Source organism: Acanthochromis polyacanthus, chromosome 9 (assembly GCF_021347895.1).
Source record: "Acanthochromis polyacanthus isolate Apoly-LR-REF ecotype Palm Island chromosome 9, KAUST_Apoly_ChrSc, whole genome shotgun sequence".
Taxonomy (NCBI): Eukaryota; Metazoa; Chordata; class Actinopteri; family Pomacentridae; genus Acanthochromis; species Acanthochromis polyacanthus.
In genome coordinates, this window is record NC_067121.1 from 4,669,153 (window position 1) to 4,693,271 (window position 24,119).

The 24,119-nt window shown below is 37.1% G+C and overlaps 1 protein-coding gene and 2 long non-coding RNA genes across 4 annotated transcripts in view; 2 read left to right on the plus strand and 1 right to left on the minus strand.

Moving 5' to 3' along the window:
- Nucleotides 1-982: 982 nt before the first annotated feature.
- On the plus strand, nucleotides 983-3,136 carry LOC127535323 (uncharacterized). Its single transcript, XR_007944180.1, has 3 exons — nucleotides 983-1,194; nucleotides 1,412-1,623; nucleotides 1,838-3,136. It is a non-coding gene; the product is annotated as an uncharacterized LOC127535323 (long non-coding RNA).
- An 8,898-nt stretch (nucleotides 3,137-12,034) lies between these two features.
- ift57 (intraflagellar transport 57 homolog (Chlamydomonas)) overlaps nucleotides 12,035-24,119 on the minus strand; it is a 29,734-nt gene continuing 17,649 nt past the window's right edge. The window contains 6 exon segments of the mRNA XM_051952971.1: nucleotides 12,035-12,379; nucleotides 13,171-13,237; nucleotides 14,959-15,021; nucleotides 16,697-16,828; nucleotides 20,983-21,042; nucleotides 21,044-21,055. Of these exon segments, the coding sequence (XP_051808931.1) occupies nucleotides 12,198-12,379; nucleotides 13,171-13,237; nucleotides 14,959-15,021; nucleotides 16,697-16,828; nucleotides 20,983-21,042; nucleotides 21,044-21,055 (516 nt within the window). The 3' untranslated portion in view covers nucleotides 12,035-12,197.
- On the plus strand, nucleotides 15,266-16,689 carry LOC127535324 (uncharacterized). Of its 2 annotated transcripts, XR_007944182.1 has the most exons (5): nucleotides 15,266-15,378; nucleotides 15,420-15,587; nucleotides 15,923-15,964; nucleotides 16,091-16,405; nucleotides 16,490-16,689. It is a non-coding gene; the product is annotated as an uncharacterized LOC127535324 (long non-coding RNA). The 2 variants fall into 2 exon arrangements; XR_007944181.1 differs by having other exon boundaries at nucleotides 16,091-16,689.

Consider the following 24,119-nt stretch of genomic DNA (forward strand, 5'->3'; position numbering starts at 1 on the left):
AAAAAGTCCTAGAGGAAACACTGAACCTTTTGTAGGTTCCAGTAGAATGTCACGTTCTATGCGTGTATTAGTCTCAATCGCCAGGCGGAAAAAAAATCATAATGGTCTCTGGTGTTGTTCAGGGGGCCGGGCCAAATGTAGAGGCGGGTCGTATCCGGCCTGTGGTCCGTAGTTTGGGGACCACTGGTCTAGAAAGTTCTCTATTTTTCATCAGATGTTGTTTTTTAATTGATCTTTTGAAATATTCCAGTAGTTTGGGGTTTTTATAAGCTCTTATCAAAGGAAAAACATGTCAAAGTTTTTGATATTTCGGTTTATAAATTCAGAACATAAAGTTTTTCTATAAATCTGATGAACAATCCTTAACTTTTTCCACAATGTTCTAATAATGAGATGAACCAGAAATACTGAAGGAAAAAAACGTGTTAAACATTTTATAAATCCTAAATGAATAAATGAATGTTTCAGTTTCCTCCCTGATGTATCTTTTTGATCAAAACTCACCTTTTTCTGGATCCCGTACAAATATTCAACAGAGAAATCCATTAATTATCCTAATTACCTGTAAATAACCCTCTAAAATGATGACAAATGTATGTTTCTGTTTCTTAGGTGTTTGATTTGATTTGTCTGCAGAGCTGCTGACATCTAGTGGTCGTTTTACCTCAATGTCATTAATATTTACAATAAAACACAATCATTCATTTTGTTGTTATGGAACGAAATTCATCTAAAAACATCTAAAAATGAATAAAACAACAATGAAATCAGCCTCGTAAAGACTTTTAAACTGGATATGAATTTATTTTACGTTTATAAACACATAAAAACTAAATATGTGGCGTTTGAAATGTTTGTTTCTGTGATTTAATGAAAGTGTTCTTTCAGAAAAATCTTTTTTGGAGTGTCAGAAACTTCCGGTTCTAAGCGAAGGTTCCGGCGGCCGGTTCTGGGATGTTGGTGGCGTGCACTTCTGCTAGCTCCTTCAATGCCACCAGTTTTGTGATTCCTTCTCTGGAATGTAAGTGAAAGGAAACGTGCTGACACTCACCTTGCAATCATCACATCATGAACCTGTTAATTTAAGTGTCTCTGTTGTTATGGTTTCAGGTGGGTGTGGCTAATATCTGACCATGGTGAAATCGTGTGCTGCCATCTCCTGCACCAATCGATTTGTAATATTTCCTTTCATAAGTAAGTGGCTCTTTTATTTGGGACATTCTGCCTCAAATTTGCTCTGCTTCTTTGTTTGCAAACAGAAACTCCTTCTGACCTTGTCTTGAGTGCTGCACTCAGCCAGTTTAGCTGAATCACTAACTGTACAGTGTAAGCTGGTGTGACTATCAGTATTCAATGACAGTCACAGTGCATCATTGTCTATGGATGGATTATAATATGCCACACATTTCAGGTTTCCCAAGCAGTCCAAGGACAGCACACTGAGAAAGCAATGGATACAGGCCATCAGTAGAGAAGCGGTGGGGACCAAGAGGAGATGATCATAATTATGTATGCAGCAACCATTTCAGAGAGGAGGACTTCATCCTCTCAAAACATGCGCAACACAAGCTTCTCAGGCCAGGGGCTGTACCATCCCTCAATTTGGGGAAACCAGAGAAAAAGGTTATGTTCTTTAATTGTTAATGGCTGCTCATTATTTCAGTTTAGTTCTTTTCTTGTCAGTTTGTGTGGCTATGAAATTGATTCAGGATCGGTTTTTGGCTTTCATAGTGATGTGCAGCCATTCGTTGTGATAATGTTTTCTTTCAGGTATTGGTGAAACAGAAACAAATCTTTTGGGAATTTGCATGTTAATTTTTTTTGTCAAATGTTTTAGATGGCAGTGAGGACAACCCAAACCAGCCAGGCAGCAGTGGCATTATACCAGCACATGGACATGGAGCCTGAACAAGAGTCTGAAGAGGGCAGTGCTGCTGTTAGTGAACACCATGCATACTGTACAGACAGCGACAACCTGAAGAGGAAATATGACGATCTAATTGTACAGCTTGAAAAGCTGAGGCAGGACTTCAACAATGCCAAACGTAGAGAGAAGCGCTGCAGAGTGACGTTGGAGGCCATGTTAGCTAAAACAAAGGAAATACAAGCTCTGTCTGATGATGCTCATTCCATGCTTGCTGCATATAAAGGTATTCCTTGTTTAGAAGTACATATGAGTGACATGCAGCATATTTAAATATAATTATGTAACTGCACATTGCTCACCCACACAGTGCACTAGAACTGAGATCAATGTTTGTTAATGCAACATTATATAAACAATTTTGCGGCTGTGATACCCAACATTCATGTGGAAACTATCTAAGCTATTAACTATGTTTGATCACACTTAATTTTCAATTACAGGTAAATTGATGTTGATAGACCCTGTTTCTTTACCAGAATAATGTCATTTGTTTGTAACTCCACAACACCTGAAATTGGGACATATATACAACACGCATTTAGGTTGAATATTTATGAAAATTGCAAATTAAACTCAAAGGGTTGACTGAACTTTGATGGTTCCTCATGAAGCATGATGTCCTGTATAAATGCTGTCTACATACTGCAATCTGCCTGAAAGTTTATGTGATTGATCACAGTCCTGCTGTGATGACATCCATATGCCAATGTGCACTCAGTCATAGCGTCACCTGCTGCAGAGGAAGTTACAAGTTTTACACTTTAATGTTGTACTATACTTTTAATAAATTTATCTGCACTTTTTTCATTTACTTTAAATTAACTTCTTTTCTATTGGTTGTTGCAATTAGTGTCTGACATGCTTTTATTTTTTTCCATTTCTTGTCTTCTTTTGGCTGTTTTACTCAATCAGTTTTAATTATTCTAGAAATGAGTGTCCATTGTATTCAATGAACCTTTTCTGATTAAAGTGACTTCATTTTTTATTACACTACTTTATTTTTTACATTTTACTCTGAAAAACCTCTGTGTATGTTAAGGTACTACATAAATAATGTTGCTTGATTTCTTGCTCAAGAACTTTTTTGCAAGCTGTTCTTGTTGACGTGTTTGTGGAACTTTCATGAAAGTTCTTTGACATTTCAGGTCTCAGTCATCTGCTTCACATTTAACAGAACAAAAGCAAATTAAACTTTTCATAGGATCTTAATTCGTTCATTGTTTTGAATTCCACAGCTGACTTACAAATAGAATAGCTGAAGCTTTGTTTTGAGGCAACCAGAAGATTTGTGTGTTCTGACTGCAAGAATTGCTCCTCCAGAAACTTTTTATGGCCATTTTTGTGGGAGGAAAAAAGCAACCATTCCAGGGTATGTGGGTCTGAGCAGCTGTGAAAAACCACCGTGCAGGTTGTTAAGCTGATTAGTTTAGCTTGTAGATGACAACATGCACGAGTTTTCTGCCCTGTTGATATCCTTGTGAATTTTGCATCCCTCTTTACAATAAAATATAATTTGGAATTTTTGACTACTGCATGTGCTGCTTTTCAAAGTCCAACTGAATAATTTGAATTGGAGAAAAATTGTTTAAAACACTGATTTTCTTATTTGGCATTGGTTCGAATATTTTCTAGAGCCCAGGTAAGTGAAACACTAATGCTGCAGAAAGTATGAAACTTGTTATTGACACAATCACTGCATCAGCATTCAGCACTCATTATTGTGTGGTGGTCTCTGTCTGTGAGGGCTAAACAACAATGTGATTGCCGTGAAAACGTGCCTAGGACAGAGATTTTATTGTCTGCTAACAGTAAAAGCCATAACATAACACATATTGTCCCATCAGTGATGACAGGCAGGCCTTGAAGCTGGTGTATTTACACAGGATCAAACAGCGCGCCGGAGCTTCTTGCCACTACCGGAAGTCAGCGCCGATTTACCATGGCACCGCTGTTGTTCGCCGAGCAGTGAGCGGTCTAGCTCTATATATACGTCATTGATAACAGGGCTTAAAGTTTTCCGGCGCCGCGCCGGATTTCCGGCGCATGGAAATGTACCATTGAAAAAATTTCATCCATCTCCGTCCAGAAGGCTCCAAGCATGTGCGTCATTGTGCATTCAGTTGCTCCGCTTTAATCAATCAAACTCCAAATCCTACATTAAAAAATATACACCTTCTGTCCAGGCATGCGACTTTCTGATAGAACTTTTATACAATTACAGTTTTCGAACTGCGAGTGCGCATCGACTGCTGGGCCACGATATGCTGCCCCCTCTTGGTTCGGCATCGTCAGTGCTGCTGAGCCACTGATAAGAAATAACAGTATCCCACAAACAAAATCCAAATTTGCAAAATTTGTTGGTGTTTTTTGTAATTATATTTAAAGGGAATTACTGTAAACACATTGATATATATTGCATATTATTTATTTTATTTCTGCTTGGACTGTATACCCATTCCACGTGTCCCAGCCCTGTGGCTGCCTGGTCTCTCCAGAGCGCACGGAGCTCCAATCTGTGAGTGGTGCGGTGAAGAATCGAGCAGCTGATCACTGGTCAGTAGCGTTGGAGCTTGTGTTTAGCCCAAAGACGCAGATACTAAAGTTTGCTCAGACTTTGTGTGACAGAGGAGAGAGGATGTGTCTCTGCTGATTAACAAAGAGAGCAGCCGCTGCCGCGATCCCTGAGCCGCGGTGTGTTGACTCGCCCCATTGGCGTAAGTGCGTCAGTGGCGATGCGCGTGCACGCCCCACAGTCCCCATGGTTTCACCACAAAACAAAAACAAACGGGCTTAGGTACTGAATTTAAAAAAGTAACAAAAACAGAAGGTGTTGATTTTGTTTGATTTCTTAATCTTTAAACATTTTCTATGTGTTTTACAGGCAAAAGGAAAAAAGGAAACAGCTGTTTAGTTTGCTGGCTTTTATTTTGAAAGGAAAAAAAATCAAAGATCAAGCCATACGGATTTGTCCCATTATTTTCCTCAGAACATCTGTTTAGTTAAATATGCACAAACTGAATGTAGCTTAGGTGATATGAACCTTTTTTATTTGAGGACATATAGGATGTTTGTAATAATGAGTTAAATAGCTCTCAGCAGATTTTCTGACCTTATGCATCGGAATGATGTCTAGCCACAAACAAAAACTCTCCAATCTTAAGCAAATATTGTTAGTAAGAACAGAACGAACGTATGGGTTGTGTGAAATGAATAATGGATAGATAGTTAAATAAGAATGTTCTTAGGCTGCTTTCACCGTTTTTTCTTCCCAAAATATAGATAAAAAATAGAAACATTTAAATTGAAAGCCGACTGAACAAATTATACAGTGAATACATTTTTTCCCTTACCAAAAACAAACAAAATGTGTGTCAGTTCAAGTTGAAAATCAAATGATTGAAACTAATCACACAGATTACTGAGGTGTATCAAATGAGCAGTTACTAACATGTATGTGTGGTTATGTGCTACAGAGGGCTTCTTAATCACATCTGTGTGAGAAATGGGCTGACTCCAGAGGAAAAGGCCAGAGTAGAAGTTCTTCAGCATGAGCAGTCCATTGCTGCCAGAACCCAGAAAAACCAGATCAGGAAGGCCCGAATTTCTTTGCTAGTTACAGAGTTTGAGAGAGTCAGCATCATGATCAGCTTATTCAGAGGAATCTTATATTGTGAGGCAATAACTAAAATTGCATCAAAGAGTTAATACTAGTACTTTTATAACCTGCTTAAATACAAAGTGACATATGACAGTTTATTCTCTTGTAGTGTTCCAGAGAATATTAAACAAGTTAATTCTGTTGTCTGTGTTTTGCAGTTTATTTCAACAAACAACATTTTGAACATGCTAAAAAGAAAATGTTCAGAAAATTCACAAACAAAGCAAAAAAGAAAAAAGAAATGACTTTTTCAAACAGTATTCTCCAAGCACTTAATATTCTCTTGAGACTGACACTTGAGATAATGTTGTAAGTAAAAATTGTGCCTTATGAAGGAAAGCAGCAGAGTTTTGTAGCAGTTTTGTTGTGGTTGGTGTTTTGACTTCTTGTTAAATCTACTGAAGAGATAAAAATTATTAAAAGTTATTAATAATACATGTACTTGATTTTCATGATTTTTTCCCCTTTACACTAAAATAAATCTTTGCAATTATAGTGATGTGGTAGTGAAACATCAGCACAAAAAAAATCTGACTTGGGGCACTTTCTAAAATGTCTTAAGTTTTGGCCGAGTAAGGTTTTACATTTGAGCAACAATAAAATAGTGGGATCATAATGGGCATTATTTCCACCAGATGACCTCATATTTGCTCTGAATTAATAGAATCTCATATATATTGTGTTTTAGTGCGTTTTAAAACACATTTAAATACGTTTATTGACACTATAAATTGGATCTTAGAAGTTCAGGCTCAGGATTTTTTCTCACTTTAAGCCCTGCAATAATAAAAAAAATACAACAAAACACAAAGGAAAAATGATGACAAAAAAACCATACACAATAAAACAAAATAAAAACAAAAAACACAAAAAAATGACAAAAACGCACAAAAAACACGAATAAAAACTAAAACACAAAGACAAAAAAACAAAAAAACAAAACATGCATCACAAAAAACACAAATAAAAAACAATAAACACAAAAAATATAAAAAATTACAAAAGACCAAAAAACCCCGCAAAAAACACAAAAATGACAATAATGCACAAAAACAAGAATAACAAACAAAAACACAAAGACAAAAAAAAAACCCAAAACAAAACATGCATCACAAAAAAACACAAAAACAAAAAACACGAATGAAAGAAGCACAACAAACACAAATAAAACAACACAAAAAACAAAATAAAAACACAAAAAATGAGAAAAATGCTCAAAAAACACGAATAAAAAGAGTAAAACACAAAGACAAAAAAAACCCAAAAAATGCAACACAAAAAAAACAATAAACACAAAAATATTTAAAAATTACAAAAGACCAAAAAAAAACCTGCAAAAAACTCAAAAAATGAGAAAAACGCTCAAAAAACATGAAAAAAACTAAAACACAAAGAAAAAACCAAAACAAAATATGCATCACAAAAAACACAAATAAAAAACAACAAACACAAAAAACACAAATAAAAACAATAAACACAAAAACATAAAAAACCCACAACCCCACCACAAAAAAATACAAAAAATCCCCCAAAGAACACAACTAAAACAAAAACATAAAAAACAAAAATAAAAGCCTAAATGGCAAAAAGCTAACTAAAGCCTCCATAATCCAGCTCTCTTCCTCCTCCTACCTCCGTCCGACATGCTGCTTCCTTTCTCCTCCATCTCCTGCTTCACCTTCTCCAGCTCCTCACTGATCTGAAACACAAAGAACACAAATAAACCAAACTAAACACAACTTTAACACACAAAACAGCCTGAAGACCTTCAGAAGTCATCACAGAGTTTAATTCATCACCTGTTTCAGCACAAAATCACATTTTAGATTGATTTCAGTAGAAAACAAACGATAAAAAACAACAAACAACAGCATCAGGATATCTGTCAGAATAACCAGAAATATTATTGTTTTATTCAAAAGAAGATGAAAAGAAAATTTAACGAATCATAAAAAATGTCCGATGTTTGATCACACATAAACAAAAAGTGATGAAACAGAAGTCAGCTGGTGATGTTTCATGTGGAGCACACATGGAGCTGCAGGTCACAATAATACTGAACAATATTTCTGCAATATTACGGACTGGATGAACGTCTCAATGACATGATGTGAAATAAGAGAAAATGTCAGCTGTTAATCTTTAGGAGTTCTTCAGATGTTGTTTAAATCTAAATTTAACTCACACCGGGCGGAAGAGGACAGAAATCCCTCCATTTCTGTCTTTTAATTGTTGTGTAGACTAGGGAAACCGGGGCCTCTCCCTGGAGCCTGGTCTGGAGGGGAGCTGGTCACAGAGCACCTGGTGGCCGAGTCTTTGGACCCTGTGGGCTTGGTCGGACACAGCCCCAAAAAGTAACACGGGGTCACCGCCTGTATACTGCACAGATTTTATTGAAATAAAATCTGTGCAGTATAGATAATAATTTGTGTAATCTTAATACTTATGTCAACATTTCCATTTGTGAAAGAATCGATGCATTACCATTGGTGTGTGCAGTAATGTTATTTCTAGAAGCAGTACTTTTGTATATCTTGTATTATTTTGATCATTTTTTAATTTTTGAACTACTTTTTCAAAATGTTGCCACTATCTTTGCTGAACAATTCAAATGTCCTCCCTGCTGGATTAACAAAAAAATGTCTCATCTTATCTTCTCAGACATTTATTCCAAATGTTTCCACTGAGTCTTGAGAGTCTAAGTGAGTCAGCAAGCATTTACAAAAATATGAGCCTTCCGTGTCAAAGTGAAGAAAGATTTGAACAAAATAATGTCAACAGAAATACAATCTAAAAAGGTCAGATTACTGATTGCATCAGTATTTACCTCATTGAAACCAGGGTTTCGTAGAAACATCTTTGGCTGAATGGAAAGTTCTTTTTCTTTATATTCTCCTCAAAAAAGCAAAATCAAGTTGTTCCACATTAAAATAGAAAAATAAAATCAACACCATAGTTCCTCAAAGCCCCAGAGACTTTGAAACTGATTTGTTTCAAACATCCAGTTTGAAAAAAAACAGATCAACAGACAACTGAAAAACACAAGAAAGATTCTAGAACTCTGCTGTAGAATTCATCCATAACAAAGGGTGTGTGTGTGTGTGTGTGTGTGTGTGTGTGTGTGTGTGTGTGTGTGTGTGTGTGTGTGTGTGTGTGTGTGTGTGTGTGTGTGTGTGTGTGTGCGTGGCTGTATGACTGTCTGCGTGTTGATAGGGAGTATGATGGGAGTTGAGTTGGGAGGGATGTGGGGCGTTGTCTTTTTATTGTTTGTTTTTAACTTGTTAAGCACTTAGTGCTACTTTATGTAAGAAAAGTGATATAGAAATAAACTTTGATTGATTGATTGATTAAAATAAATGTTGTACGTTGTGATTTTAGGATGGGCCAAAAGATAACATATTGATCATGTTGATGTCTGCATAGTCTAAACAAATCTTACTTGATTTTTTTTATTGTAAATGTATGGTGTTTATTAATTAAATCAAAATCTTACTTGATTTGTTCTGTAGCGAGGAGGACAGCATGAAGGAGCTGCAGGACGGAACCAGTAAGCTGCAGAGTAGTGATCCTGGTAACTGGACCTCATCATCCTAGGCCGACAACTAAATAAAATTAACAAGAAATGTTGTTGATAGCATCTGTAATTTAAAACCATTTTCTCGATTAATTATTAATTTGTCCGTACGATGTTAGAAAATGTTACAAAAAAATGCCTGTAATAATTTCCAGCAGTGCTAAATGCCTTGATATATTTGAGTAACAACTAAAAACCATCAAAGAAATCTGTGTATAGGTAATGAATGCATTGAATTTCCACATCTGCAAAGCTGGAAAATCACAGAACAATCAGCATTTTACCTTGAAATTATAAAAATAGCTGCACATTACCAGTATTCCTCACTTCATTGTGTTAATTTGATCTTTTGAATAAGTTTTAGACTCGTATTAATAATGTTAAACAGTTTATTGGTTCTTCAAGGGAAATTTCAATGATTATCATATAGTTCAGCAATATGATTAATGGGTCATTGTGTAACAACATGGGAGGTTCTGAATACAGGTCTGGTAATGAAATATTGCTGCTGCTTTTCTCAGGTTTTAAAAGACGGTTTTCATAGCTTGCTAGCTTAGCAGTGGCTAACTGGTTAGCAAATAGTCGACCTCTGATCCTGTGTCCGGACCACGTTCGCTGGCGTAACGTTCATAATATTGATGTGGATCTGTTGTAGCTGGCGTATTCATAGTCGGCTAACAGCAGGGTGTTTAAGAAATAAAACTTACCTATCAGGATCGGTACTGCGGCCTGCATCAACTCCTGCTCAGCTGTTGCGTTCAGGGACCCGGTTGGAATCACGGAAAGCTCAGCTGTTGCGTTCAGGGACCCGGTTGGAATCACGGAATGCAGCCGGAAAAAATTGGGGCTCTTTTTGGCCAAAAACTGCTGCATCCCGGCTGCCTTTTCTGGTTCTTGTCGTCATTTCTGAACTTTTTAGTTGTTGAGGAGTTAGTCAGGCTCCGTTCGTGCAGCTGTAGCCGTCTCCCACTGGATTGTTTCAAACACTGGTGTGGTCCAAGAGGCTCCCTCTAACTTCCACTGAATTTCATATGAAGACCACAGTTCCAGGAAGCTTTGGATCTCCTCCTCAGATCGTTGCTGCTTGGATTTTGCTTCTATATTTACCGGTTTTTAAAACACAAACAGTGAACATTACTGCTGCTCGCTCGGCTGTTTAAAAACGGCGCTTCTGTGTTTCCTCTGTTGACGGTCGGACTGTAACCCCAGCCCCTGACGTACTGGGCTCTCACCTCGGGCCACCTCTGGCCCAGCAACGAGTTGGGGCCGATGCGAGTCCCAGTTTTTGGAGCCCGGAGGCGGCCCACCGCCTGTTGAAAAACAAAAAACCGGAGCCGAATCGGCCACCGACTCCAACCTCGAACCGGAACTGCCTCGGTCGAAAAGGGGAGACTCTTCTTCGTCTTCTTCTTTTCCGCCAGTATGGCTCACTGCTGCCTCCCCTGGCTGACTAAAATGAAAAGGCCAATTACACGACACGCTCATGTGAGGCGGACTGGTACGCACGGTGCAGAAACGTTCTATTGTGTATGGTGAACGCGTAATAGTATTTGTCAAACAGTGACAGACAGGCGTGTACGCGCTGCTTCATATGCACGCAGCTTCTTGTTACGCGTGAAATACAATCTGCACACGACAACGCACGCACGCACGCACGCACGCGTAAGAAAATAATCATGCGTGTACAGACACGTTGCTGCGAGTTGCTTTGATTGTTTTGACACGATTCTGACGCCATAGTGTGTGTGTGTGTGTGTGTGTGTGTTTATCTATACCGGTGGGGACTTGGTCCTGACTCCACGCTATCTCAGTGGGGACTGTGTCATGGTGGGGACCAACAATGAGGTCCCCATGAGGGGAAACAGTGTTTTCTTGGCCATGTTGTTGTTACTGAAAAAAGTAAAAGAGCAAAAAAGTTTCTTTAGGGTTAGGCATTGTTTTGGTGATGGTAAAGGTGAGGGTTAGGGTTAGGGGTTTGGTATGAATGGGAGTCAATGGTAAGACCCCACGGGGATATAAGAACCAGACGTGTGTGTGTGTGTGTGTGTGTGTGTGTGTGTGTGTGTGTGTGCGTGGTGAGCCTGCCGCCTACAGAAAAAGTCCTCGAGGAAACACTGAACCTTTTGTAGGTTCCAGTAGAATGTCACGTTCTATGCGTGTATTAGTCTCAATCGCCAGGCGGAAAAGAAAATCATAATGGTCTCTGGTGTTGTTCAGGGGGCCGGGCCAAATGTAGAGGCGGGTCGTATCCGGCCTGTGGTCCGTAGTTTGGGGACCACTGGTCTAGAAAGTTCTCTATTTTTCATCAGATGTTGTTTTTTAATTGATCTTTTGAAATATTCCAGTAGTTTGGGGTTTTTATAAGCTCTTATCAAAGTAAAAACATGTCAAAGTTTTTGATATTTCGGTTTATAGATTCAGAATATAAAGTTTTTCTGTAAATCTGATGAACAATCCTTAACTTTTTCCACAATGTTCTAATAATGAGATGAACCAGAAATACTGAAGGAAAAAAACGTGTTAAACATTTTATAAATCCTAAATGAATAAATGAATGTTTCAGTTTCCTCCCTGATGTATCTTTTTGATCAAAACTCACCTTTTTCTGGATCCCGTTCAAATATTCAACAGAGAAATCCATTAATTATCCTAATTACCTGTAAATAACCCTCTAAAATGATGACAAATGTATGTTTCTGTTTCTTAGGTGTTTGATTTGATTTGTCTGCAGAGCTGCTGACATCTAGTGGTCGTTTTACCTCAATGTCATTAATATTTACAATAAAACACAATCATTCATTTTGTTGTTATTGAACGAAATTCATCTAAAAACATCTAAAAATGAATAAAACAACAATGAAATCAGCCTCGTAAAGACTTTTAAACTGGATATAAATTTATTTTACGTTTATAAACACATAAAAACTAAATATGTGGCGTTTGAAATGTTTGTTTCTGTGATTTAATGAAAGTGTTCTTTCAGAAAAATCTTTTTTAGAGTGTCACAAACAGTTTGTAGAGTTTGAAGTGTTCCCGTTCTAAGCGAAGGTTCCGGCGGCCGGTTCTGGGATGTTGGTGGCGTGCATGTCCCGCGTCATGTTGGACTTCTCCTTGAGTTTGGCCTGAAGCAGCGTGTGTTGGACCACGCCGATCCTCACGTCCATCTGGACCACCTCCTGCTTCAGCTTAGTCAGGCTCTGCTTGATTTTCACCACCGGAGCTGCAGAGGACGAGCCAACGCAGCAAAGAAAACACAATAATAAAACAATACAACAAAACACAAAGGAAAAATGATGACAAAAAAACCACACAATAAAGCAAAATAAAAACAAAAAACACAAAAAAATGACAAAAACGCACAAAAAACACGAATAAAAACTAAAACACAAAGACAAAAAAACAAAACATGCATCACAAAAAACACATAAAAACAACAAACACAAAAATATAAAAAATTACAAAAGACCAAAAAACCCTGCAAAAACACAAAAATGACAATAATGCACAAAAACACGAATAAAAAATAAAACACAAAAAAACAAAAAAACAAAACATGTATCACAAAAAACACAAATAAAAAACAACAAACACGAAAAATATAAAAAATACAAGACCAAAAACCCCGCAAAAAACACAAAAATGACAAAAACGCACAAAAACACGAATAAAAAACAAAAACATCAGAGAAAAAAACAAAAAACACAAAAAATGACAAAAATGCACAAAAAACACGAATAAAAAATAAAACACAAAAAAAACAAAAAAACAAAACATGCATCACAAAAAACACAAACACAAAAAACATGAATGAAAGAAGCACAACAAACACAAATAAAAACAACACAAAAAACAAAATAAAAACACAAAAAATGAGAAAAATGCACAAAAAACACGAATAAAAAACTAAAACACAAAGAAAAAACCCCCAAAAAAATTCAACACAAAAAAACAATAAACACAAAAAATATAAAAAATTACAAAAGACCAAAAAAGCTCTCTTCCTCCTCCTACCTCCGTCCGACATGCTGCTTCCTTTCTCCTCCATCTCCTGCTTCACCTTCTCCAGCTCCTCACTGATCTGAAACACAAAGAACACAAATAAACCAAACACAACTTTAACACACAAAACAGTCTGAAGACCTTCAGAAGTCATCACAGAGTTTAATTCATCACCTGTTTCAGCACAAAATCACATTTTAGATTGATTTCAGTAGAAAACAAACGATAAAAAACAACAAACAACAGCATCAGGATATCTGTCAGAATAACCAGAAATATTATTGTTTGATTTAAAATCTCCTTTCTCTGACTTCATTTGTTCTTAAGCCGTGTTTTAAAATGTTTTTAACTGATTTCATTTTGAATTTTTGTCCATTTATTTGACAAACAGGTCAAATAATCTCTGATTACGGGTGAGCTGAAATATGAAAAGAAAATTTAATGAATCATAAAAATGTCCGATGTTTGATCACACATAAACAAAAAAGCGATAAAACAGAAGTCAGCTGGTGATGTTTCATGTGGAGCACACATGGAGCTGCAGGTCACAATAATACTGAACAATATTTCTGCAATATTACGGACTGGATGAACGTCTCAATGACATGATGAGAAATAAGAGAAAATGTCAGCTGTTAATCTTTAGAAGTTCTTCAGATGTTGTTTAAATCAGGGAGGGATGACTTTGTGCTTCATTTTGCCTCTTTTCTCCCAGAGAACACTGGGTTTTCTCTGTTATTTTAACACAGACCTCAATCTGAGTTTCATTTATACGTTTCACTGATTTGTTTTTGTTGACCACAACCTTTGTTTATCACATCATATTTACTGTAAATAAATCACTGTTTTCTGTTTTGTGTGGCTGCTTGAGACCTGTGAAGGACGACGTTTCACAAGACACAAAAACAACCACAAAGAGATTAAACGTCTCAGAGAGTTAATCAGAAAAATGAACGTCTGCTGCCTGGAGCTCATTCTTCACATCATCACATCTCAGGACTAAGAGGAATCAAAGAACCGAGAAAGAAACGGTCATTAGTTGAGTCTTTACAGCTGCAGTGACGTGTTTCTACCACATGGTGGCGTCTGTTGATCTGGAATAAAACAGAAAACCTCCTTCTGCTCAGCTGCACACTGATTCAAACACATTCTAAGGACAGTAAATGTACACTGATGTTACTTTTATTACTTAGAGTCCCTCTGATTTGCTGCAGTTTCTGTTACTTTGACCTGAAACACTTGTTTTTTATTCCTTCTTCTATTTGTCAACATTTAAGTTGCACTAAAACACTCGTATGTGGCAATAAAACTGATTCTAAGTAGAAAACATGAAACTAAAGTGTGTGTTTAGTGAGGATGAACAAACAATCTAAGTATTATCTGAATCACACATCATCAATAATCTAAAGGTGATATTTTAAATGAAGCATCGACCTATAAATCATCTTATCAATATGTTTGGTTCAGACTGCAGCAAAAATCACATCATTTTTTTAAAGGAATCTGAAGAAAAGTTCAAAAACTGTGACTCATATCACATTATCTGTCAAAACAATGACAAAACTATGATAACCTAAGTAGCTTTAACATATCGTTCAGCTTGTGTTCATCAAAACTTGAAGGTTTTTCTGTTCCTCGTGTTCTATTTATTGTTTAAAAAGTCTTTTTAAGTGTTTCAACTATTTTCTCTGACTTAGTTTCTTTTAAAGTCTTTTTTTTCACTGATTTTCTAAATAATTTCACCATTTTTGTTGTTAAATCGTGTCGGACTGTTTGATGCAGCGTGATGCGTTCACTGACCTCAGCCAGGACTCTGGTTCTTTCGGTTACTCCTCCGCTGGCCTGCTGGTAGCGCTCCTTGGCCTGGTGGATGAAATACGTGAGCAAAATACTGTCTGACAGCTTCTTTTAATGAAATAAAATACATTTAAATTCACTACAGAAAGACGCAGCATATGTCAGAGACTGATATTACTATTTGTAGGTTCATTGTGTAGGTTGTTTAGCATGTTCTGTAGATTGTTAAGAAGGTTTTTGTAGGTTATTTAGTAGGTTTTGTAGGTTATCTATTATGTTTCGTAGGTTGTTTAATCAGTTTCATTGGTTGCTTAGTAGGTATCGAGGGTTGTTTAGTAGGTTTTGTAGGTCGTCCAGTAGGTATTGTGGGTTGTTTAGTAGGTTTTGTAGGTCGTCTAGTAGGTATCGTGGGTTGTCTAGTAGGTTTTGTAGGTCGTCTAGTAGGTATCGTGGGTGTCTAGTAGGTTTTGTAGGTCGTCTAGTAGGTATCGTGGGTTGTCTAGTAGGTTTTGTAGGTCGTCTAGTAGGTATCGTGGGTTGTCTAGTAGGTTTTGTAGGTCATCTAGTAGGTATTGTGGGTTGTTTAGGAGGTTTTGTAGGTCGTCTAGTAGGTACTGTGGGTTGTTTAGTAGGTTTTGTAGGTCATCTAGTAGGTACTGTGGGTTGTCTAGTAGGTTTGTAGGTTGTCTAGTAGGTACTGTGGGTTGTCTAGTAGGTTTTGTAGGTCGTCTAGTAGGTATCGTGGGTTGTCTAGTAGGTTTTGTAGGTCATCTAGTAGGTATTGTGGGTTGTTTAGGAGGTTTTGTAGGTCATCTAGTAGGTACTGTGGGTTGTTTAGTAGGTTTTGTAGGTTGTCTAGTAGGTATTGTGGGTTGTTTAGTAGGTTTTGTAGGTTGTCTAGTAGGTATCGTGGGTTGTTTAGTAGGTTTTGTAGGTCATCTAGTAGGTATCATGGGTTGTCTAGTAGGTTTTGTAGGTTGTCTAGTAGGTATTGTGGGTTGTTTAGTAGGTTTTGTAGGTGATCTAGTAGGTATTGTGGGTTGTTTAGTAGGTTTTGTAGGTTGTCTAGTAGCTATTGTGGGTTGTTTAGTAGGTTTTGTAGGTTGTCTAGTAGCTATTGTGGGTTGTTTAGTAGGTTTTGTAGGTTGTCTAGTAGGTATTGTGGGTTGTTTAGGAGGTTTTGTAGGTCATCTAGTAGGTACTGTGGGTTGTTTAGTAGGTTCTGTAGGTTGTCTAGTAGGTATCGTGGGTTGTCTAGTAGGTTTTGTAGGTCGTCTTGTAGGTACTGTGGGTTGTTTAGTAGGTTTTGTAGGTCATCTAGTAGGTATCATGGGTTGTTTAGTAGGTTTTGTAGGTTGTCTAGTAGGTATCATGGGTTGTTTAGTAGGTTTTGTAGGTCATCTAGTAGGTATTGTGGGTTGTTTAGTAGGTTTTGTAGGTCATCTAGTAGGTATCGTGGGTTGTTTAGTAGGTTTTGTAGGTGATCTAGTAGGTATTGTGGGTTGTTTAGTAGGTTTTGTAGGTTGTCTAGTAGGTATCGTGGGTTGTTTAGTAGGTTTTGTAGGTTGTCTAGTAGGTACTGTGGGTTGTTTAGTAGGTTTTGTAGGTTGTCTAGTAGGTACTGTGGGTTGTTTAGTAGGTTTTGTAGGTTGTCTAGTAGGTACTGTGGGTTGTTTAGTAGGTTTTGTAGGTTGTCTAGTAGGTATTGTGGGTTGTTTAGGAGGTTTTGTAGGTCGTTTACCTCACTGAGTTTGGCCTGAGCGCTGCGATACTCCTGGATCAGATGCTCCAGCTGGTTGTTGATGTACTTCTCTCTGCTGCTCACCTTCTCCAGAGTCTTTCCGATGTCCTCCTGCAACTTGTCCAGGTAACTCTGCAGGCAAAAACGGGAAAAAGATGTTTTTTTTTATTGAATAATCCTGCAGCCATCGACAACTTTCAGTCCATAAAACAATCAGTCAGTTAAGTTAAAGACAAAATGCTACAGATGTTATCAGTCAGGCAGCTATGTGCAAAAATAAACACAGAAAAAAGAACTAATAAAATGGTTTTAAAAAGTTAAACAAGGCAAAACAGGAGAACAGGTTGCAACACCAATTTCTGAAACAAAATATATCTAAAATAATAAAACATTCAGACCATGATGAGCAACTAAAAGCCAATGAAAACACATATATCAATCACAGAAAGGCTAGCAGAAGTTAAAGATCTAGGAGGTCTGGAGGTGAAGCAGTAGGTCCAACCCATCAATGGATTTTTAAACAAATAAAAAAAAATCTATTTTGTATTGAACATGCAGGGCAATTTAATTGGTACCAGTTAGGAGTCGTGCAATTGTGATAAAAATGACACATATAGATGACAGAGTAGAACATAACGGGGTGGTCCATCCAAACCAACAACTGTAACAGAGTTTCAGGAACTTCATTACATTATCGTAGTGTACTCTATGTGTTTAAAAATGCTATACTGATAGTAAAGTTTACTATTTATCTGATCTCCATGGTGAGGATCATTTCTATTTCTAATTAATGAAGCTACTGCAGTTATTTTCTCTCTTTGGAGGCGCTCATATTTGTCCTGTTGCTGCAGATATTTAATAAACTCAGAGGAAATAATCCTGAGGTTGTTTAGCAGGTTTCATAGGTTGATTAGGAGATTTTGTACGCGGTTTAGCAGGTTTCGTATGTTGTTTAGTACATTTTGTTGGTAGTTTAGTATATAATATTGATGCTGAAATGTGAAAAAAGTCTAAAAATGTTATTCTAAAAGTGTTTCACTAATTGTTTTCTGGTAGAGACTGCAGGACTCCATCTTTCTCTGTAAGTGGCAGGAGTTTGACATGAAGCACAGAGTATCACAAAGCAGAAACATTCAGCTCGGCGACAAACGAGTAAACACACCTTCACCTCGGAGGAACCATCATCCCGTCACGCTGAAGATGCAAATGAAGTCAAAGAGCCGAGCGTAATTACTGCAGCTTCCACGGTTTCCAGTGTTTGCTGACAGCTGATGTAACTTCAGGGCGAAGACGAATGAGCTGACTGTGTACCTTCACTTTGTCTTTATCGAGTCTCTGAAACACACTTTTCACTGCTCTCTTCATCGTTTATCCTTCACTGTCATTACCGTCCACTGGAGTTGAAGTCTACATTTATTTCACTTAAAAGAAGGTTTCTGCAGGTTGTTCAGTTTGTTTCGTAGGTCGTTATGTTGGTTTTATAGGTTGATTTGTCAGTTTTGTAGGTTGTTCAGTTTGTTTCGTAGGTTTTTTGTCTCGTTTTTCTAATATTTTGTCTTGTTTTATTGTTTGTCTATTTTTTGTCATTTCTTTTGTTCCATTTTTGTCTTGTTTGTGTCATTTGCGTAATTTTTGTCTCATTGTGTCCATTTTTTGTCATTTTGTGCCTCATTTTTGTAATTTGTTGTCTTGTTCTTGTTGCCTTTTCCTGTCTGACTTTTGTTCTTAATCATAAAATAAAATACTATATTGTTCAGTTCCAGACACCTGAGGCACAGATGATTAACTGCACTGCAAAAACCCAAATCTTACCAAGTCTGTTTGTCTTATTTTAGTCAAAATGTCTCTTCCCACTTGATTTAACATAAATTCACTTAACAAGAGACATTTCAGCAAACCGAGGGACTTGTTCTAAGCCAATGCATCTTAAATATCTTGTTAAATTGAACAATCTTGAAATTATCTTGTTTTGATTTGAATTTTACAAGAAAACAAAATAAGTTTAACCCTCGTGTCGTCCTGCGGGTCAAATTGACCCGTTTTAAAGTTTGAAAAAGTGGAAAAAATTTATATTTCTCAGCGAAAACTTCTGATGTCCACATTTTCAACATTTTTGGGAAATCTTTGAACATTTTTTGGTGGACAAAAAAAAGAAAATTTAAGACTGTTTCTTAAGAACAATCACATAAAAATCAACCAAAATCCAGCAAATTTCACTGGATTTGGTTGATTTTTATGTGAATGTTCTTAAAGAAAACCTAGAAGTTTCATTGATACATATGTAATCATTTTAGATATTTTTAGGATTTTTTTTGGAAGATTTTTACTCATTTTTTGAAAATATTTACAAGAATTGAAGCACCATTTTTCAAAATAAAACTTTAAAGGGAAACTTTTAAGGAATTATTGGAATTTTCTTCTTGAAGGTTTTGCAAATTTTCAGAAATTTGGGGAATTTTTCTGCAGATTTTTGGGATTTTTTTCAGACAAGGAAATAAAATGTTTTGGTGCCTGTAAATGAAGACAACAGGTTAAAACATCTCAAATCAGGAGGTTACATGAAAGCGAAAATCTATTTTTGAGTGAAAAACTGCTTCTTTTTTTTTAGCATGTCTGGCTTATTTTAATACACCTAAGCTTGACAATCCTGGTAAAATAGAGCTTAAAACAAATTTTCCCAGCTAAGTTTAAGATCTCAATATTCTAAATATCGCATCTTATTTCAAGAAATCTTCCCAAGCCATTTTTCACTTGTTCTATTGGCAGATTTTTTCACTTACTTCAAGGTAAAAGTTCCTTGAAATAAGTTTCTTTTTTCTTGTTTTGAGAGGGGAGTTTTTTGCAGTGTAGAAGCAGCGGTTGATGCGTTGGTCCCTGCTGGCTTCAGAACTACAGCACTGAGATGAAGCACAAAAAGCTGCTGACAGTGTAGATGAGTGTGGCATTAAGCTAACATCTGTGCTGTGATAACTGCTGTTAGAGTGAGCGGTGACTGTGCTTGTTCTTATGGGAGGGAGTGTTACATTTGTGTGTGGGTACGGTGGTTGTGTTTTCTCTTTTTATGCTCTCAGGTAACCCCCAGTGGGAGTGGCCAGCTGCACCTGTGGCTGTTTTCCCAATCGACAGGGATTGCTTAAAGATGAAAAACCCCGATCATCGCTGCTAGTGGTCCAGATCAGCTGCTGGTGTTTTGCTCAAACCCAACAGTGAGGCGCTTTAAGGACTTTGTTGGGATCAGCTTTGTATTTAAACCCTCCTACTGTCCTCATTTATGGGCACCGAAAAATATTATTTCCATGTCTGAAAAAAATCTAAAAATTCAGCAAAAAAATTTCCCAAATTTCCGAAAATTTGCAAATAATAGAAAGAAAATTCCAAAGATTCCTTAAAAAATTCCCTTAAAAGTCTTATTTTTAAAAAATTCCCTAAATATGGCAAGAAAATTCTTGTAAATATTTTCAAAAGATGAGTAAAAATCTTCCAAAAAAATCCTAAAAATATTTGTTTGTTTATTTATTTCACAATTTTATTTACATTCATATTATATGTTGTTTTTTAAGTTGTGAAAATGAACTCCCAAAAAGCTCGCGCTTCCAGACAGGGGTCCATAATCCATATCCAATATCTAAAGTGATTACATATATATCAGTCAAACTTCTAATATTTTCTTTTAGAAAATTCACCAAAAAAATCAACCAAAATCCAGCGAATTTCGCTGGATTTTGGTTGATTTTTTGGTGAATGTTCTTAAGAAACATTTTTACATTTTTTTTCCCCACCACAAAATGTTCAAAGATTTCCCAAAAATGCTAAAATGTGGACAGCAGAAATTTAACTGTGAAAATGTTTATTTTTTTTCCACATTTTCAAACTTTAAGCGGGTCAATTTTGAGCCACAGGACAACACGGAGGGTAAGAGGCTCGCTTTGTGTTGACTTTTGGTTTTGTTTCTTTTTTGTAAATAACTTTTCTTTTACACAATCGGTTTTCCTGCTCATTGCTGCTTTTCATTTGTTACTCATCCCCGAGCCTCCGTGGACAAACATGGGTTCCACCTGGTAGGCTAACTATAGCAAACTGTACTTTAAACTTAACAGGAGTTCATTCAGATATGAACCCGGTCAAGTGAAAAAGTGCACGTCTTGAGCTGTGGGTTCTGCAGTTACCACACATCATGTCGTGAAACAGGCGTTAGGAGGGCAGTTACTGCAGCAGAGGGGTATTGTAAAGCTGATGTAATGAAAACACAGAACAGAGAGGAACCAGCAGCTGGTCAGTGAACGCACCTTGGCCTCTTTGAGCGACGACTTGATCCCATCTCGGTGTTGATGCATCTGGTCCACGTTGGATCCTCCAGTCCTGCAGAGCAACACCAGACTCAGAAACACAAAACAAAGAAAACAGCAGAGCATGCTGGGAAGTTACAGTTAGTCTCTTCAAACAATCCCCAAATCCTCGTGTTTACGTCCTGAAATCCCAACAGATGAAACGTTCCCACGGTTTCATTTAAGGCAGGAGTGTCAAACTGGTTCTAGTTCAGGTTCCACATTCAGTCCAGTTTGATCTCCAGTAAAACCACAGCATAAGAACTGATAAACAACCACAACTCCTGATGGTTCCTTTGTTTTACTGCAACAATGTTCACATTTAAGGATTATCTTTTTACTAAACATCATGAACAACCTGAAGTTTCTGAAGAAAAATAAATTCAGTTTCATCAACATTCAGCCTCAGTTTATCATTTCCACATTACAACTTCCAGATCACAGAGTGTCGACAAAGGAACACAACATTTAGTCACCTGGAACTGAAAAAATACGACAAAAAAAAACAACAAAAACGAGACAAAATATTACAAAAGCAAGACACAAAACGACAAAAACGAGACACAAAACGAGAAAAGCAAAAAACAAAATGAGAAAAAATAGACAAACAACACAAGTGAGACCAAAAACAACACAAAACGCTAAAAACGATGCTCAAAACAACGAATACAGCAAAATGCAAAATGACAAAAATAAGACAAAAAACACAAGCGAGACAAAAAGGAAACTCAAAACGAGAAACAACATGACAAAAAATGAAACAAACGTCAGAAGTCAGACAGGAAAAGACAAAAAAACAAGACAAAATATTACAAAAATGAGACTGAAAATGACTAAACATTGAACACAAAATGACAAAAAATGACACAAAACACGAAACAAAACTAAAAAGGGAATAAAATTAGACAAAAAAATTACAAAGTGACATAACAACAAACGAGAAAAATGTGACAAAAAATTACATAAACAACACAAATGAGACAAAAAATGACAAAAGTGAGAAACAAAACAATTAAAATAATAGACAAACAACACAAGCAAGATGAAAAGGAAACAAAACGACAGAGACACGAGACAAAGACAACAAACCTCAACATGAGCTCTACAGGCCAGGATCAAACCGACAACCGTCCAGTTACAAGACGGCCACTCCACCCACTGAGCCATGCAGTGGACACACGGCTTAAACTGTTTATGTTCCATTTATAGTTCAAGCATTTATCAGTAATACAGTGAAAATGTGAATATTTGCTTTGCAAGTCTTCGGTGTGCGCCCCTACATTTTCTGCTTGTGCTCCTAAAATTTGAAGTTAGGGGTCACTATGCTCCTCAGAAATAAAGTTAGTCTGGAGCCCTGGCAGTGAATGTCTTCTCTGGAACTTATACACTGTGAGGACCGGATTGGACCCTCTGGAGGACCGCTTTAGGCCCGCGGCCCGCATGTTTGACGCCCCTGCTTTAAGGGTTTCTAATGTGAATATTTTACTCATCAGTTCTCCGTTTAAATTCATGTGTGAAATGTTTTGATGTGAGTCGTTTGTATGCAGAGGTTGATCCATCCCATTTTACTATCTCAGACTCACACTTTGAAGTATTTTTTAGTTTAATTTCCTACATTTTGAGCTAAAAATATAAAGTTATTTACCATAATAAAACCCTACACGCAGCTCTGTGACTGAACGGTGCCTTCAGGGACGGTCAGGTTGGAATTACAGTCAGAAAAATCAACAGAAACAAACCTTCTGCTATTTTTAAATCTTCACAATGAGAAGTTCTTCCCAGAGAATCTCGTCTGCTCAGACTTTAAATTGAAATTGACTTTTATTTAATTGAATCGGCCTCCGTGTGTGTAATGTGAATGCAGAGCAGCGAGCCAGAGCGCTTTGATTTCTGTCTGCAGCAGCGACGGTTTGGAGGCGGTTTGGGATTTGACTTGCAGAAAACAAAACTTGGATACGAATATCTGGATCGGTTCGTATCGTAACGTCCGATGAGGGAACTGACAAACTGACCGGTCGAATACCGATCGTGCAACACCGTCCGACGGGGACGGGGGGCAAATATTCAGATCTCAAAACAACTATACCACTAAACTCCGTCACGCCCGAATATTCGGATATTCGGGTCCAACTCTACTTTCACCAGAGTTCCGACTTACAGTGAGACTCGACTTACATCAATCCGTAGAACCTCGAGGATATAAACTGAATGGATGGATTAATCTAAAAAAATTTAAAAATCATAATATTTCTGCATATGTGTGTATCAGATCTGAAGACTTCCTGCCTGATTTCAGAGTTTTCAGGTTTTTGAAGGTCCCTAAAATGAGCTGAATTTGAATTATTTTCAGGTGGTGCTGCTTCCAAATGTTCCAAGGATTATCATCAGAGGACACTATCTTACAGTTTTTCTCCATTGGTTTGGCTCATTTCTTGAAACCAGATGACATTCTCAAAATAACATGGACAAGTCTCAAAACCACTGGGCATTTTCACACAATGGATTGGACATTTTTCATTCCTTTAAGCAAATTTTAAATGTTTCAGTACAGTTCTGCAAATGATTAAACACAATCTCCTACAGTTTGTACAAATACCGTGTGAATATATGTCAGTGATCTGAGCTGACTGTCACTTCTCAGTCAAACTGTCATACCCTTCAAAACATGTTAGCATTATTTCAATGTTTAAGTCGTCACAATCAAAACAATTTATTCAATTCCCAAAATATGTCAGGAACACCCTGAATTACTGTAGATCACTTCAACTTCAAGAGGAGCTATAAAATGCGTGGTGGTGGAATACGAGGAAGAGGCCGAGGTGCACACAGACACCAAGCTGTCCCTGATGAAATTCGGGCTACTCTTGTTGACCATGCAATCAACCACGGCCTAACAATGGCAGAGGCAGGTCAAAGAGTGCAGCCTAATGTGCCCCGCTCCACAGTCTATCATTTTGGATGTGAAACTGCATTTTGTTGAGATCAAATTTGCTTGTAAGTAGATGAAACAGAGTTTTGAAATTTGTGTGAGCTGTTTTGCAAAAGTTGATTTGGTTTTGAGAAATGTGTCAAAGCAATTGAGAAACTGTAAGAATAAA